Source organism: Bradysia coprophila, unplaced genomic scaffold, assembly GCF_014529535.1.
Source record: "Bradysia coprophila strain Holo2 unplaced genomic scaffold, BU_Bcop_v1 contig_588, whole genome shotgun sequence".
Taxonomy (NCBI): Eukaryota; Metazoa; Arthropoda; class Insecta; order Diptera; family Sciaridae; genus Bradysia; species Bradysia coprophila.
The window spans coordinates 786,778-804,809 of record NW_023503827.1 but is presented as its reverse complement, the minus strand read 5'-3'; the positions used below and the strand labels follow the sequence as shown (position 1 = coordinate 804,809).

General features: G+C 35.0%; 1 protein-coding gene across 1 annotated transcript in view; it reads left to right on the top strand.

Annotated features, from left to right (window-relative positions):
- The window catches only part of LOC119083348, a 72,488-nt gene extending 54,814 nt beyond the window's left edge, over positions 1–17,674 (top strand). Inside the window, exons 4-10 of the mRNA XM_037193041.1 lie at positions 742–2,184; positions 2,258–2,588; positions 13,802–16,134; positions 16,245–16,583; positions 16,660–17,055; positions 17,110–17,337; positions 17,398–17,674. Of these exons, the coding sequence (XP_037048936.1) occupies positions 742–2,184; positions 2,258–2,588; positions 13,802–16,134; positions 16,245–16,583; positions 16,660–17,055; positions 17,110–17,337; positions 17,398–17,529 (5,202 nt within the window). The 3' untranslated portion in view covers positions 17,530–17,674. The remainder of the gene's footprint in view (positions 1–741; positions 2,185–2,257; positions 2,589–13,801; positions 16,135–16,244; positions 16,584–16,659; positions 17,056–17,109; positions 17,338–17,397) is intronic.
- The last annotated feature ends 358 nt before the right edge of the window (positions 17,675–18,032 follow it).

Genomic DNA, 18,032 nt, shown 5'->3' with positions numbered 1-18,032 from the left:
AGTTATTTTTGCATGAACTATCCAGAGCTTTGGATAGTCCACGTTCGTTGGTTGCAACCGGAGTAGAAATTTATTTTTACACTATAGTCAAGGTATTCATATTGATGACTGATGTCATGCTCACTCTGCTGATCCATTAGAGACTCAACGCTTTTTGAGTTATGATATTTTTATCATCGCTATAATAGTACATTTCGAAATAATTCTTGTCTGGTTTGGAAAAATTCTACGAAGCGTTACAATGCACGACTGTATTCCGCATGGTGTACCGTAAAAATGTGTTGTATTTATTTATGTATATCATTGCAAATTTGGAAAGTGTGGTTAAATTGATATGCATGCTGGAATTCTTTTTTATGTATTTATTTATTCAGTGCAAAGAAAAATGGCTTTAATGTGCTTATAAATTGGATTATTTGGAGCAGATGAAGAATTATATTTGTAACGTAACAATAAATTTATTTTATTTTTTTATGTTCATAATTTACAGAGTTGTTGTAACCGGAAGTGAGAATTGTAATCTCTCATTTCTGTTGGTATATAAATTTTAAGAATCTTATTAAAGTAGGTTAGCTAATGTTTATTTCTTCTTCTTCTGTGTACTGTTGTATATACAGTCCGATTATGTAAATAAACGTGAATGCAATTTTAATTTGCAAAATTCATTGAAAATTAAGATGTTAAGTTACACTCAATGCAACAACAAGTCTAATATTCGTTTTTTTTTATGTCCATTCGCAGCCCCTCCCAGTGGACAAATCAAAGAAATCATGGAGCCAACGATTAAAGATCACAAAATCCGACAAACAGCTAATATACAACGATGTCGAGCCGTTAGCCCAAAGTGCTTTGTCTCGTTCGATGAAGTATGCGGAACCATGGCTATATGGAACCATACGCGGAATACCAGCGCCGTTAGCCAATCGTCAACAAATGTTCCCTCAGCATATGGCCGAATTGGCAGTCGTTGTCTGTTCATGTCCTGAATACTTAAATGGTACAAAAGTAGATTTTAAGAAGGCCACCATTTGCAAAAAATGCCGAGGATCTCGTTTACCGCTGGCACCGATGGGCGGAACAATGCGTCTGCACTCAACAACGCCAATAATGCACGCTGCCAGAGGTAGTGCTGGTACAGTGAGACTACCATCATCGTACAGCATGAAACAAAGACCATCCATTCTGAATTCGGAAAATGATCCATACGATATGATGCGCAGAAATCGATTAGTTTCGCCTGAACTACAATCATCGGCTAAAAAAGCAAATAAAAATCGCGCAAAAAGCTCTAGTCCATCGCGGAGTAGAAGTCGCACCAGAAAATCTTCATCGCCCGTATCAAAAGTATCAAATAGTTCGGAGAGCCGCAGTCGTAGTGTTAGTCGTAACAATGTAAAAGAATGGAATGAATCCGAATCGGACACCGGTCGTCGTTCAATACTACAGTGTGAAGTGAACGCTTATGAGTTGATCTCAAATATATCGCATAACAACGAGTTTTCACCTGCGCATGATGAATACGATGTTCAGATCAGAGATAAAGCGAGTGACTTAAATGTAACGGAATTGGCTGGTCAACGCATCAGAATATCGGGATCGATGAACAATTCGACGCACGAGGATGTCGATGCATTTATTTACGAACCTATTTCGGTCATCAATGAACCTATGAGTTATGAAGACAATTTCTTTCAAAATTTATCGTCACCAAAACCATCCGACGATCATGTCTTACCGACCCGCCCTCCTCGTAATAAAACTCAAGATCCATCCAGTTCGATTTCCAATTCAACGGAAAATGAAAGTACTGATACTAGTCCAAAAAGTGAATATATGCTTACATCAGCTACATTGTCTCATTTATCAACCGATGTAATTACAAATTATCCAACACACACCATCAAATCAATACTGAAACGTCCACTATCTTCACCGAACCAAACACCTGCAATTGAATACAATAAACCCAAACCAAGTACATTAATGTTAGCACACAAAAACCGGCCGAAATCAACATCATCATTGGTCGATAATACCATTGCCAATGGCAAAATAAATATTGTTCCATCAGCCGCCAAAACCGTAATGAACGTCGATTATAAAAATATTAATTTTCAAGATAGAGAAAAGCGTCATTCAGCGTCAGGCTCGCAATTTTATATACCTATGCCACAACGAAAAAAGGTAACCAAATATATTGTCGGTTCACCTACGTTCTGTTTTTTTTACCATTGTTTTTCTAATCAATTCATTAAAGGTACAATTTTTGGTTGAAAACGAAATTATTCACGACGATACAATCGCTGCTGGTGAAATAAGCGGTACTAATGCATCTGAATACAGCGACGTAGACATATCATCGACTCAAATTGCAACGAATAATTCGAACGATTATGCTGATTGCATAGACAACAATAATGACCAAATGAATGGATTTAATCGAAATGAACGTAATGCTATTGTTGAAAAAGTGGAAAACTGTTTACCCGTTGGCTGTAGTTCTTCGGTGAAATCCATTTCTTCGGAAAACAGTACACTGAATATTAATGGGACCGTGGATTTAAGATGTATCAGCAATGTTGAAGAAGGTAAGTTCAATGAAAATGCAATTTCATTTTTTTAGATGTGTAATTTTGCTGTTTGAAGGGTGCTCGGCGCTCGTTGTGTGCATTGCAAGTGGAGAGATTTGAAATTTAAATTGATTGTACACATTATGGGTGCATTTTGAGTTCGCCCCATTGTGCTGCTAAACTTTCTCTCAATATGTTCGACATAAACAAGAGTAGATCATACAGGATTTCGGAACAGAAAGTCTTTAAAATCTTCAGATTTTGTGTGGATATAACAGTTTTCAGCAGGATGTTTGAATTGCATAATATCGTACAGATGGGCTGCTGAAATAAGTTGTTTACTGTGTGATGTTGTTAGAGTTTACGGCAATGGGGAATATTAGTTATATTGAGAGAATTATTGTGTTTGTGCCGCCATGGCAACATTCATTCGAACTGAAATATTTTTTTTTGCGCAATGCAGAGAGGGTGATCTTAATTTTTTTTCCTTTTTTTTGGACATTTCACTTTCAAAATAATTATGAAAAGACGTTCTTCACCTTTCATGTCGTTCAACGAAATTGAAAATGAGTAATTATACCTTCCAACCATTTACCATATTTTTTGTCGCTGTTTTTTCGAGCAAATTTTACGAGAAACACTATGCACGAATTCATGTTTCTAGTTTTTCGTTCAATACTTTTCGCTTAAAAATACTATCAAAATTTTTATTGACGTAAAATATTTATTTCGAAAAGATAACATCGTGCCTGCAACAATACTTTTGTTAATTACAACTCTTTTTTTTAAACCAATGGATGTCCAAATTATCTTGTAAAACGAATATTAATAACCAAAACCATTCAAAATTCATGCCGAGAAGATGGTCGCAAAAACATATCTTTCAATCTTTGCGAAAAAAAAACATAATTAAGAAAGAAAGAAAAAACATCTGAAAACGTGAAAGAAAGTGATTGAAACATATCGAGAAACAACATCATTTCATTTTCATGCATATTATAGTATATCACACGGGTTACACATGTTATCCTCATCTCTCTATCTATATACACACATAATGTACATATGGGTAGAAATATGGATTTGCTCGAACATTAAACACTTTAACTTGATCCGATTGACGGGCAGGTGAAGTGAATAAAACGAATCAAGTTTTACCTTTAAAGTGCCAACCATTCTAAAACATTAAAAAAAAACACATATTGTGAATGTGTGTAGCTTTTCGCGATTTTACAAGCCAGCTTTTTTCGAGATGATCATAAAAACCATTTTGAAACATTGAACTTGGAAAGTTTTGATGATTTTTTTACGTATATGTATTAATGTATTATGCATAAACGAGTCACATTTATAGAGCTGAATTTAATGCAACCGTTGTGAGTGTACGCACACCTTTCAAAATCTATAAATTTAAATCATCCGAAGATAACTTTTTTTATTTAACAAAATTTGCACAGATTGACCGTCGGGTTATTATAACATTCACCGCGGCGGTATTAGAAATTTCCCTTTAAATTATATTCGGCTAATTGAAATTGAAAGTAAATAAAGATCCATATAAGGACATCAAAATAAAAATTCTCATTAAATTGAAATGGAAAATAAAATGTTGATGTGCCGCAACTCAAACTTAGTTTGTTTGGCAAGGGAAATTGTATTGGTAACTGACTTCGGGTTGGTTTCATACATCAATGTCATTGTTGTGTTGTTATAATGTCTTAACTGTACATCGAAGTTGAAGTTCAGAGTTTAACTCTTGTTGTGGAAGATAGTTATGGGCCTATGTGTCACGTCTAGTCAAGGCAGAATTCAAATTAATTCAGAGATACTTGCGTGTGTTTAGCTTAATGAAATGTTTATTGTTGTTGTGGCTGCGAAACAACTTGAAGTGTCTGAATAGGTTTGAAAATGTTTTACAGTAACTGAAGAGACATTGTGGCTGTGGAAAAACGTATTTCCTTTAGGAAAAACTTATGATTGTTGTTATGTTTTTGAAACTTAACACACTCCACACATCCCAAATGTACTTTACTGTTTCTTTTGAACCAATTGCACAGTTTTACTGTTTCTTTTTATCGAACAAATCTCAACACGTATCTCACATTTCACCAATAAATCAATCGACGAAACTGTGAGCTCACATTACATGCTGTGCGAATTCATTTTATTTTATCAATTCATCACTACCGATTTGTTTCTCTCCAAATTTTCAAATAATCTGTTATTTATGCAAACAACCACAGTTCATTTGCTCTATATCAAGAAAAGAAAAACAGCACAACAATGCAATGCTATGCAAATGGTCGCTGTGCCAGAACGCTTTCCACAATGACATAATTCTTTCATGAATTCCAGCCGAAAACCACTTGTTTACTTTTCATTTCATGTATTACTCGAAATACTCACAAATTTCTACTTTTTGTTTAGTAGACCGTAACGAGGATTTTAGACCGAGAGCATGTTGCGTGCTGCACTTAAATATATCATAAGGTCGGGCTGTGAAACCTATCCCAATTTATAACAATATCCGGTACAAAAGTCGATCTACGCCTTTTTTTGCTGCGAGGGTAGGCATACCTCCAACGTATCATGGTATATAAATCCAATTTGATGACGTTTTGGTCTTGGTCGCAGCGATTGAAAATTTAAATTCAATAAAAATGTGGTTTTTACATTTCATTTACACCAACACCCACATTTGCTACCAATTTAGATTTTCTTCGATATACAACGTACAGTCCCTCTAGCGTTCAAAGTTAATAGTCGTAGAACAAAATGTTTTTCGTAGTGGGTGGGTCATCATCATCTGTTGTCTTACTTCTCGAGGGAGCATAGAGAGTCTACAAATTGACATGAGTGGGTGGTAGGTAGTACAGTAATATGGCATATGTGTCAAACTGTAGCCTTATGACAAACAGTCTCTCGGTCTATTTCGAAAATTGCAAATGCGGTTTAGTGGTGTAATAACAAACTAAGTAAATCTTTTCTATGAAGGTAGTTCATCAAGCGAAATCGTTCCGCACATTATCTCATTTTCTTGAATTCACTTTTAGACAAAGACCTTAAATATTTCATACAACCACCGCATTTTACAATTACATACCAGTTTGCCTCAACCGTATTTGAGCATAAATTGCGCACGTTTTTGTCATTAACGAAGTTCTCCACTCAGAATATACTTTTTCAGCTTACCAAAATTTAATAAAACATCTGAAACGTTCGAACAGGATGGAACGCTGAATACCGTATTGCGTTCTGCTGTGCATATTAAGAAGTATAGGCAGGCAGAAATGTTTAATAGGTCAAACTTGAACAGTAGTTGAATAACTTCTACCAGGTATATACACTTAATGTTTGCGTTGGGTTTGCCGATACTTTTTCTCTGTTCTTTATGATATATTTGTGCCAGCAAAAACTAAACAGACTTGAAATTTATGACATTGAAATGTCCGTAGCAAAAGTAGACGAAATCAAGGAAAGACAGTATGGTTAGTCACGACAGCGTCGATTATAAATAAAAGAGCAAAATCAACTTGAAATATATGTTCCCAATTCTTTATTTTATGATGTTGTCTCTCCAAAACGATGCAACATTTATAAAAATAAGCAAAATGTCAAAGTGTCCATTTCAATCTTCGATATTTTTCAGAAAATCTTAATCTATGGTGTACATAATACATCAGACGTTCATTTACTTTTACATGCTTCAGATACGTAATGGTGTCATTACGGCTATGCGGTGATAGCGAAATTCTTAAAGATCACTTCAGTATGTAAACTGCTTGGAAATGGTTGAGTTGACTAGTGGATTGAAGCCCTAGCCCTCGGCACGGCCTGCAACTGTCTCATCTAGTCGAAACAACTAACTTCCAACCAAGTACGTAATCTTCTATTATTCTGTTGTCTGATGGTTTCACTATGCTACAATATAACGTAAAATATTGTAAGACTAATTATTGACGTTCGTAAAATAATTCCAAAAGTCTACGTTAGGTTCACATTCAAATAATTCATCTACCGTCGAATATAATTCTCGATTTAATTTAATGTGAACCAACGATCTCATTGATTATTATTTTAGCATGCCATGTACGTACTCCGAGTAAGGTTCAACAGACGGATAATAATTTCAATTTCAATTTTCTTAGCATCGATAACACCCTCTGCTCTTCTCGCATAATAAATAGTTATACCACAGTCATTATAATATCACAGCAGAGATTCCAGATGGTGTATTTAAGCGTAAAATAACCACTTAAAATAAGTAGCTTTTCAACTGATTGCATAATTTTAATAAAATTGATCAATAATTGAAATCTTTTATCAATATTCGCCTGTCTTCGATATATTTATGCAATCGTTTCGTGATGGCGCCGATAGCATTTATATAACATTACACAAATACTAATTGTTGTAAAGCTTTTATTTAAATCGAAATAGAACCACTTCTTTTATCCATTGCGCTAGACCGTTGTTCGTATACCTTGGCCTAACCGTACATTATAATTTAAATATAGAAATAAAAACAACTCAGCCAGACGTTATTCAAATACAACGTTTAAGTACATGAACTGAACTATCTATCATTAAGTAATCACATCTCTTGCTGCACCACAGCAGAAAAAACGACAAAGCTGAAAGACAAAAAATAAAATAAAAATTGAATAGAAAAAAAAACTTGAAAAGATATTGTAGCTGGTTGAACGTTTAGAAACAAGAAATATGCATGCCATAGTCGAGATTATTCAATGAAATTGGTCCAATTTAATATGCAAATTCGTGCTCAGTATTCTGGTTTAATTTCAAAAATCGTGCTGCGCGTATAATTGCAAAACACACTTTTTGTTATAAGATGAGGAATTTTTATGGGTTTCTATGGGTACTAGCACCGATTGAGAAGGTAAGGCCTATGCAGCGATATACATTATATAGAGAGGTATCTCTCATCTACCTACTTATATGAATATAATGTTATTGGCATTTATCTTTCATTATTTCTCATTATTTAAAGAGATTAATGTATTCAAAGCAAACTATTAAAATATTTAAAAGAAAAATATATTTTGCCCCCATCGCACTCAAAACACCTAGAAATACATTAATGATAATGACGAAATCTGTTTTCAGACATTTTTCATCGTACTCATACACATCTCAATGATCAATTGAGTGAGGTGAATATTTAGTGCTGTACTTTTATGGTCGCACTTTTTGTTTTGGCTTTTTTCTTGTAAATTTTGTAAGCAAGGCCAAAAGTTAATGGTTTCACTGGCTTGTGTGCTATTACCATTGGTAATAAATTGAGAGAAGTGCAATTTTGCGAAATGGTCAAAAATTTAAGTGATCGACACTCATTACTCTTTTTACTATTCAATTTCATTCATCCAAACGTAACAGTATTTATGTGTATCATCCTTGGGCCACAATCTGCATGAAAGTATATCATTAGAGTGAGTGTTAGTAAATGTACAAGATTGCGATTTTATGCTGTTTCTGAACTTAAGTATTACTTTATCGGAATCAGTGTGGCTAACAAAAGTCGTTCTACGATTTAATAGTAACGGCTCATCTTTGTTGTCGACATCAACGACAAAATTAAACGACCAACCATGGCTCTATGGCTATCTGGTTTTTACATAGAAAAATTGAATGTAAAAAAAAATTAACGGAAAGAACTTGTGTTAAACACAGTCGATTACTTCTAATTAAGAGATTTAAGATTTAAAGGGATCACGGTGCGGTTGAATGAATTTTAATTGAGCAATTTTTCAAATATTTTGTTAGAACCTTGTTCAATGCTTCGAGCTGACTAATAATAGCAAAAAGTATCAAAAGTGCATCCAAATGCTCAATTAGAGTTCATTCAACCACACCGTGTAATACGAAGAAAATTTCCATTTTCCAATAGATACTAGAAATGTTTAACGTCACACAATTGTCTAAAATATTTTTTTTTCTTTAAAATTGTCACTCCGTACTGCAAATTAAGCTTGATGGTTGTTCCGAACGATGTAATGACTGGATGTTATTAGGTTTGAAAGTTTAAAATTGGACATTCGAATGTCTACATGAAATTATTCACGGCCTTTTCTTCATAAGTAATGTCGGATCTATATTTCATAGATTAAAACAAAAAGTAACGAGAAACACTTCCATTTTTAAATTAAAGTTATTGATCATCAGCTTAAAATTCTTTGAACTATTTCATAATTTATATAAAAATTCATGGAAAATCAAGTTTAATTGCAGTGCTTAAAACAGATTCACTGTTATGAAAATTACTTCGTAATTCCATTTTACTAATTACAGAGGGAATGTTGTTTTTTTAATAAATAAAATTTAATTTTCCGGCAAAATGTGTGCATCAATTTAACGAACATTTGCAAAGTATTTGTAACATTCATTTTAGTATAAATTCACAATTTACATCGGTTTGAAGACTTATTTTTCCATGAGAGGCCAATACCACAAATCACACATAACGTGGTATAACTTTCGGTTAGAGTGTTGTGTGAATATTTGAATTCACGGATTTATTCGTTGAAACGTTGAAAATGAAATAAAAAATCAACATTTCTATGAATTCAGGAAAATTTAAATGGAAGTAGTAAGTAGCTATAGTAACACATTTTTGTACATCCGAAAAACATGGATTGCTTCTGACTCTAAAAGTTTTTAGGCATTAAACAATAAGTTAAAATAGAACGAAGTCTGAATTGAATTCTGGCAGTTTGAATACTGTCCTCTTTTACGACTATCACTAATTTGTGTTGTATTATTCGAAGAAACATTCGAAGTCTCCGTTTCAAAGTTGTTTACAGTGTTGTCGACAAAGCAACAAAGCGTTTATGAATGTTGGTTAAAACTTTCTGTTTGATAATATAAACGGTGGTTAATGGGAACTTTTTAGTTGAAGAATTGGAATTGTTTATTAAACATTCTACGCCACTACTCATAACCACGACAATTTTCAAACTTCAAAACCTTGCATTGAAAATTAAATAATCATTTTAAAGGTAAAATGTCTGTATTCCTGAATTATGTATTGTTCAGTCAATCCTCACAAATTATTTCTAAATGATGGTTCTCGATGAAAACTTTTTCCCATCTGCTTTATTTCGTCGTAGATTAAATGTTCCGGAAAATCACCTTGAATCATTGCCGATGTATTTCATTTTAAAGTGGTCGTTTAACCACTTGCAGAACATAAATATTATTTGAATCTACGCGGTTAATGATCATACTAAAGACAATTTAATTTTAAATTTCAGTAATAGCCTTTCAGTTCATTTGATGTTATAATTACATGGTTTGAGGCAATGGGAACAAAAATTAATGATTTTGCATAATGTTCCTAGAGTCACATTTGTTTGATAATTATTTTAACATGTGAATCAAATTTAAATAATTATCAATTGTAACTAATTGTGTAAATTGAGAACAATATAAAAAGTAGCTTTAGACCGTGTGCTTAGACCTTGATTCGGAATTATGAGTTTTTGCGACGAATATTATAAATTATAGACTATGGGTAATTTATTCACAATGATGCGGTCATAAAAATAACAAAAGTTTCCGTATCCTGCAACAAAGACCAATCGCACAATCCGATTGACCTACAAAAAAAAAGTTATCAGAAACTTGTTTGCGAACCTTGAACGATTGCATCTACCTCCTTCACAATTTTATTGTACAATAACTTGAACTTGGACCTGAATAAACAAAGATTTATAAAACTTCGATGAATTCAATACAAAACTCAACCATTAAATTCTCTTGAAAAATGTGTCCGCCCAAATCAATAGTAATAATCGCATTGCAAAAAAGCTCTGCATTACCTAACCTAACGAAAACAACATTTTGTATATCAATTTACATATTCGAAAAAAAGAGTCATTTTAAGTTTAAGAGTTGCATATCGATTCGTTTGGAGATTTTGTTCAGAAATTCAGCGTGCTATACATACCTTGTTTTCATAGTACCTTTAGTCTGCTGATCGTGGTAAATAAGCGCCACCGAACATTTTTTTATTTATCATGTACCTATTTTGGAATTTTCAAGGAAAACAAGGTGCTGCTGGTCGTAATGATGTTGTATTTCTTATACGAACTTTAAAGGCAGTGTGCGCTACTATAAATATTGCGTTCAAAGATGCAAGAAATATTTTATTTCTGCTTATGTAAGAAAAGTTTTGTCGCAGTCTATTTTCTAAAGTATTTTCCGTTTTGCATACAAACCTTTTGGGTAAATGGAACGTATATTCCGACCTCTCAGGAAACAAATGTTCTCAGTTTCTCGGATCCGATTCCAATTGAAGGCAATTTTAATGTATTAAATTGCCATATGGTATTTTACTTTCAAATATATTTTTTTCTCCTCTTTTGCTTTTCATTCGCATAATAATAATATTAACAAATGTAACACACACCGTAGAATAAATAAAATCCCTGCATTATGATGACTTTTGCAATTATAATGTTTAAGTTTGTTCGTAATAAGCAAAGTTCATTACAGTGCATTATGTGCAGAATAATTATAATTTAGCATACGTAGTCACACACAGCGAACTTAACTATTGGGATTTAAATCACAAGTAAATTGATTTGAACCTGTTCGTTATCTTTGCACAGAACATTATAATAATATGCAAATTTGGTAATGTCATGATGTTGTTGTTCTTTTCGCGAGAGATAATTATACTTTTAAGTTTTGCCAAATTAGTATGACCTCAATTGACTCATATATTCCGTTGCTGGATTTCAAATAAAAATGTTATGAAAAACAGCTTGAGCTTTTCATTTAAATGCGAACATAATAGTTAGTCGTAAAAAGAATCTGAGCCCCAATATCTAAAACATAATAAATTGTCGTTGTTAAACATAAATATTATTACTGACATCGAGACCACAAAATTTACATTTGAAGAAAGAAAAAGGTTTAATTAATAGCATCTTTGACCACAGACTAATATTGTGATTGGTTTTCAATCATATAGAACAGCTGGAGTTCAACGTTATGATCGATATTTTCAGCGATAACTATTCATTAGGAAACTCATGCAGATGGCATAAAATAAATTCTACAGATTGACTTTGAAACTCATAAGCAACTTCCATGGATATTTTATATGAGTTACAATGACCGAGTTTTATAGGTCATTTACTCAATTTCTCTTAATATTTGTTATTCCCTTGACTGAAAGTCATGGGTCTTACGGATGATAAACACCCTAAAATGTTTGTCACACAATAATCACTACTATGATTGAAAATGCATGAATGTATGACCAAAAACCTTAAATACAGAAAATGTTTGTCACACTTTGATGGTTCGTTGATAACACGATAACTTGATTAATTTTCAACGGATTTTCAAAAACTTTTTTTTAATCGACGGGGAATTAAATTCCTCAGGTTAAGTTCGAAGATGGGCTATTACGGTCGGGTGTTCTTAGAGATATTCCCAAAAGAATCGTCTCGTCCCTTGATTCCACGATAACTCGAGTAGTTTTCGACGGATTTCCAAAAACTTTTTTTTATTTGACGGGGAATTAAATTCCTCAGGTTAAGTTCGAAGATGGGTTATAACGGACGGGTGATCTTAGAGATATTCTCAAGAGAATTTTTGTCTGGTCGCTTGATTCCACGATAACTCGAGTAGTTTTCGACGAATTTCCAAAAACTTTTTTTTAATCGACGGGGAATTAAATTGCTGAGACTAAGTTTGAAGATGGGTCGTAACGGGCTGGTGATCTTAGAGATATTCCCAAAAGAATTTTTGTCTCGTTCCTTAATAACACGATAACTTGACGTAATCCTCAACGGATTTCCAAAAACTTTTTTTTAATCGACAGGGAATAAAATTACGAAGGCTACGTTCGAAGATGGGTCGTAACGGGCTGGTGATCTTAGAGATATTCCCAAAAGAATTTTTGTCTCGTTCCTAGATAACACGATAGCTTGACGTAATCCTCAACGGATTTCAAAAACTTTTTTTATTCAACGGGGAATTCCATTCCCGATGATAAGTTCAAAGTTGGGCTATGACGGTCGGGGGATCTCAGAGATATTCCTAAAAGAATTTTTGTATCGTCCCGTGATATTATCGTGTTATTAGTTGAGTAATTCTTAATGGTCCACAAAAAACAATTATCCCACTAAGAAAGACATTTTTGGGTTAAGCTCGTTAATGGAATATACTGGAGTAATATTCTAGGATTCATTCCAAAATTTTGTGTGTGTAATATCTTTATATCGATGATAAGAAAAAAATTAAAGTTTGGACGAGTGTGAACTTTCATTTTTATTCAATATGTAAGCAAGAAATTCGCCTCTTTCCAGGGTCTGTATCTCGTGCTGCCTTTTTGATGGTATCTTTTCATCAGAATCCTTTTTTCAAAACACACGACCACGAATATATTAGCTTTCAACAGAAAGTAGATTTGGTTGTAGTCACTTGACCAGTTCTGAAAAAAGTGACCAGTGTACCGAAATTTTCATAAACAGCTCAGTTTTCTCAGGGTTGGTCAAACTGCTACAACCAAATCTATTTTATCTTGAAAGCTAACACATTCGTGGTCGTTATTGCGGTCGTACATACTTGAAAAATGATAATTTTGGTGGAAATATATCACCAAAAGACAGTATTTAAAAATCACCCAAATGTATACTTTTCAGCAAATCATTGATGCCTCTTAAGTAATGAAAATACGTATGAGCCAGTATATGATCAAGTGCTGGAATTTCTCATATACGTGTTTTGTATCGAAAGTAGGGTACGCATACCCTGGTATACTTTTATATACTTTTAGAAAGATTTTTTTTTGCTCGCATTACAAAAATCTTCTTGAGAAAAGTAGTCAGTCAGTCAAGGGATCTGACCCATCCAAAAGATGGGGCCTAGTTAATAAATTAAAATGTTATCAATCAATGATATAAATAAAACCAGTTGCAATTAAATTTCTGCAACTGGAATTGTTTGCATTAATTAATAATAAAAACCTGAAAGGATTCGCTTTCAATGAGGGATTTTTATTTATTTTGTACTTGAAATTCGTCCTTCTGTAACAATATTAATCGATCGTTTTTTAGTACGAAAATATTATTCGTACAACGTTGTCGAGTAGCCAAAGTATTATAGCACTTACCTTTTTCGAAAACGTAAAACTGATAGTATTGGATCCGTATCGTTTCCCACTAATGACGCCAATTTTTTCTTGTCTTTTTTTGCAGACAACAACCTTCCTTCCAGCCTCAAATCGATACTACGCCGATCGCTAAGCGATAGACGTCTCTCCGACACTACATTAGCTGCAACTGTAAATGTCATTTTCAACGACACTACGGCACTGAGATCTAAACCAAGTAAAACAGATTCACGGAACATATTCCAAGAACTGTCACCATCAAATGTGAGTCGACCGAGAGACCCTCCGCCGCCGCCACCATCAATGCAAAAATGTATTGAAAAGACACCGGAACGACCGCCTAGACTCGCTGGACGTAGATCTGCTAACTACAGTGGCGAGGAAAAGTCAAAGAAAACTGATAGAATTTACGAAGAGTTCTGCTTTACATCACCAACCGTGACCGTGAACAATCATAACCATGTGGATGAAATGGTTGAGCTGAAGGTTTCCAATGCTAGAAATATAGCACCAGTGAGCGATGAGAATAACGAACAAAGGAAACGAATTCAAGCGAACATCGAAGCATTTCAAGGATCAAGGATTTTCGGGAGTGTTAATAAGAAAACCGTTGTGAAAGTGGCACCGTTGATAATAAATCGAGAATCTGTTCATCGCCTCGAAATCAAAAACGATGAAGATAGTCAAAACGAAAGTAAGAAAACCTCCATTTTGATCAACGGCGATGACTGTTATTCCACTATAAATGTTAACGATGACACGCCTTTATATCAATCGTCCGTTGTTGTACATGATTCTTGCACCTCGCCAGCCTTCACAAAATCAAGTTCAAACACGGTTTCAATAAATGTTACTACGCCACAGACACCGGAGGAGCAGCTGACTTATCACAACAACCAAATAAATTCTTTATTGAGTAAGAATTGTGCAAAATCCATAATTCCAATTAATGATTCTCTCAACGGAAATGTGACCCAAAGAATTTTAACCAATCCGAATCAGACGAGGACACTAATAACTCTCGATTATTCGGATAGTAATATAAGCTGTGACAATGGTACTGACACAAAATCCGAAAATGAATTAGTTTTATTGCTGCGGAATCCAGTGGAAGCTGTAAAAAGGAATCTAGTACCACATGTGTGCGGAAAAATCATCGATAATGGCATCCAGTCGACTGAAGATCACCCTGAAAAGCAGTCGAAAAGTGGAAGATTGGCTGAAAAATTGCTTCAAACCGACAGCACAAGTTTCATTTCGAAACTACTTGAAGATCCAACTCTGGGACATTTGGCTGAAGGTTTGGACTACGAGCTTGTGGCTAAACTCATTGAAAATTCCTTGGTTAGATTGAAAGAGAGTCGCAACAGCTTAGACATGAGTGGTACCAAAGACGAAAAAGACATGAACAAACTGATTGAAACTTCGCTACAAAAAGTTAAAGAAGAAAGACAAAAAATGGAAATCCACAAGTCTGATATGGAAAAACCGGATGACGACAACAAAAGTAACCGGGACAGCATGAGTTCGGGAAATAGTTTCAGTTCAGCCAACTATGAGCCATACGATTTTGATGGGAACGATTTGTCGGACTGTTATCAAAGTTGTTCAAGTGAATTAACAGCAGACGAAGATGGTAACATGACTAGAACCAAATTTTATCAAATGTTGGTTGATGCAACGTTATCCGAGATTGAAATATCGACAAATATAGAAGACGATCACCACTACGAATCAATTCGACTGAATGGCGATCCAATTTATGAAGAGATCAGTGACATTCCTCCACCACTTCCATTATGTCCACCACCCAACGACGACGCAGAACTTGATAAAAAGAATGCCAAGTCAATGTTTGAGGGAGCGTCTAAGTATGACATTTTATCGTACTTAGTTGACGCTAAGGAACGTGGAATAGTTCCAGAAGACTCTTATACCTACAATTTCGGTAACAGCGCAGACGTGATAATAGAGGAAGAGAATGACAAAGTATCTGGACGGTTACACAACCGACAGAGTTCGGATATTAGTTGTAGGATAAGTCACATTTCCAGTAACAGTGATGTAAGCGATGAGGCATCGTTAAAACAGTCAGCCCAGCGAAAAAGTTCGGCAGACATTGAACGAAATGATTCGGGCGTTGGATCTGAAACTAGTAAAACGTCACGCAGTAAATACCAAAGTTTGCCCGGCTCAATCCTGAACAAAAATAGTCCGATACATTTGTGTGAGGATTGTGATGGTCCGGTAGAAACGCAAGTGACCGATTCAGGTGTAATGTATGCTCCATTGGTCTGTCGTAAATGCGGAAAGAAACGAGCTGAACGAAAGGAGATCGTAACGGAAATTGTTGAAACAGAAGAAAAGTATGGCCGAGACCTGCAAATTATTCTGGAAGAGTTTTATCAACCGATGTTGGTAAGTAACCGAGTCTCTTGTTCGACGAAAAGATATTTCCTTCCGTTCAATCCAGTGATAGTTTTACTGAATATGTGCCATGACCGGATCTACATTTTTTTCTGTTACAGGTCGCTGGACTATTAACCCAAGACCAACTCTCGACAATCTTCAATAACACTGAAGAATTGCTAGAGAATAGTCAGTCGCTTGCAGAGAAAATGCGTGATGCGCTGGATATTGCTATGGAACAGGGTGACGACGATCTAATAACAGTGAACATTGGCAAATTGTTGCTAGATGCCGCACCAATGTTGCATGCCTTCGAAAGCTATTGTATTAGACAGGCAGCAGCTAGTTTGTTGTTGGCTAATATGGAAAAAGAGAAGGAACTGCTGAGAATATTTTTGAGGGTCAGTCAAATGGAAAACACCGTACTCCGGAGAATGAATTTAAATTCATTTCTAATGGTACGTTGACCTCTACCATATTTGCCACTAGTTCGAAGATCCTCGCTAATCGTTCTGTTTTTCTTACCCTAATCAGGTACCAGTTCAACGAGTCACAAAATATCCACTTCTTCTTGCTCGCCTTTACAAAGTTACACCTACACACCTAGAGGGTCGAGAGTTGCTAAAGCAAGCGCAAGAAAAAATCGAATTACATCTCAATCACATGAATCGCGAAGCCAAAGATGTACCCACAAAGTTATGGAGACGGATCTCTTCGTCAAGCCCGAATCGACGATCATCCTGCGAAATCGATATGATCAACATAAAACTAAGAAAAATGGCAATCGATTTGCTCGAATGGCATCATGACGAGGTGCGATTTGCTATCGAAGGTAAATTGTTGTTCACGCAACCAAACGACAACAACTGGCGTAAAGGGCGAACGATCAAATTGACACCGGTGAATGCGTTATTAGTAACGAACGGGAAGGTTCGAACGAAAAATCATTTTAACGATCGGTACTTAATGCAATTCTTTTCACAGCCAAGCGCTTCCTACAAGGTCGAAAAAGTGTTAAACGAACAGCTGAATTTTCCGCGACACACCGGCATACGAGAAGCATCCTTATTACTTGTGAGAGAGAAATCTGGTAGGTACACATTGCTGAGAGAGCCACTATTTTTGGACCGATGTATTGTGTGTACGGAAGCTGACTGGGAAGATTACTTTGAAGTGCAGGAGATCTCGTCGAAGGACACATTTATATTCAAAGTAAGTACGGGTGTAGTTTGATTCGTTCGGGTTGCATTAACCATCTTCTCTACTGAATAGGCTGAAGATGGCGCCCGCACAAAACAGTGGTATGCTCAGTTACAGTATCATTCACAAGGGATGGGCGCATGGCGAAAACGGCGAAATGCATTAGCAAATATTATGATAAATGGCATGATGATGCGAACTTAAACAAAAAATCCTTTTTATTTAACATAAAAACTTACTTTCTGAACTATTTAAGTGGACACACATTGTACTTAATTTTATTTTTAATATTTTAATGTAGACTTTTAGACCGAAAAGTTTATCGTGAAAATAAATTTTATTGTAAAATGAACAATGAACATTTTTGGTTGTTGTTTTCGTTTCCGCAATACATCAATGGAGAAATGTACATTCACACGATCCTCTGGGATTAATGGTTAGTCAACTTGAACTTTTCAATAAGTCATCAATTGGCACATAGAGAAAATGCATATCCGGGGTAAATCCACGTATTTTGTGACAGAAATTTTTCTCTTTCACTCTCACAACATCACCATTCTATTGTAGCGATGGCGCTCTACAATATGCATAGTCACATTTGGTAACATGACTTACGGTATGTTTTCTCGCATCTTCTTTGGTGCGTATTCGTACATCAAAAAGAGACAAAATTTGATTTGGTAACATGACTTACGCTGGAATTTCCC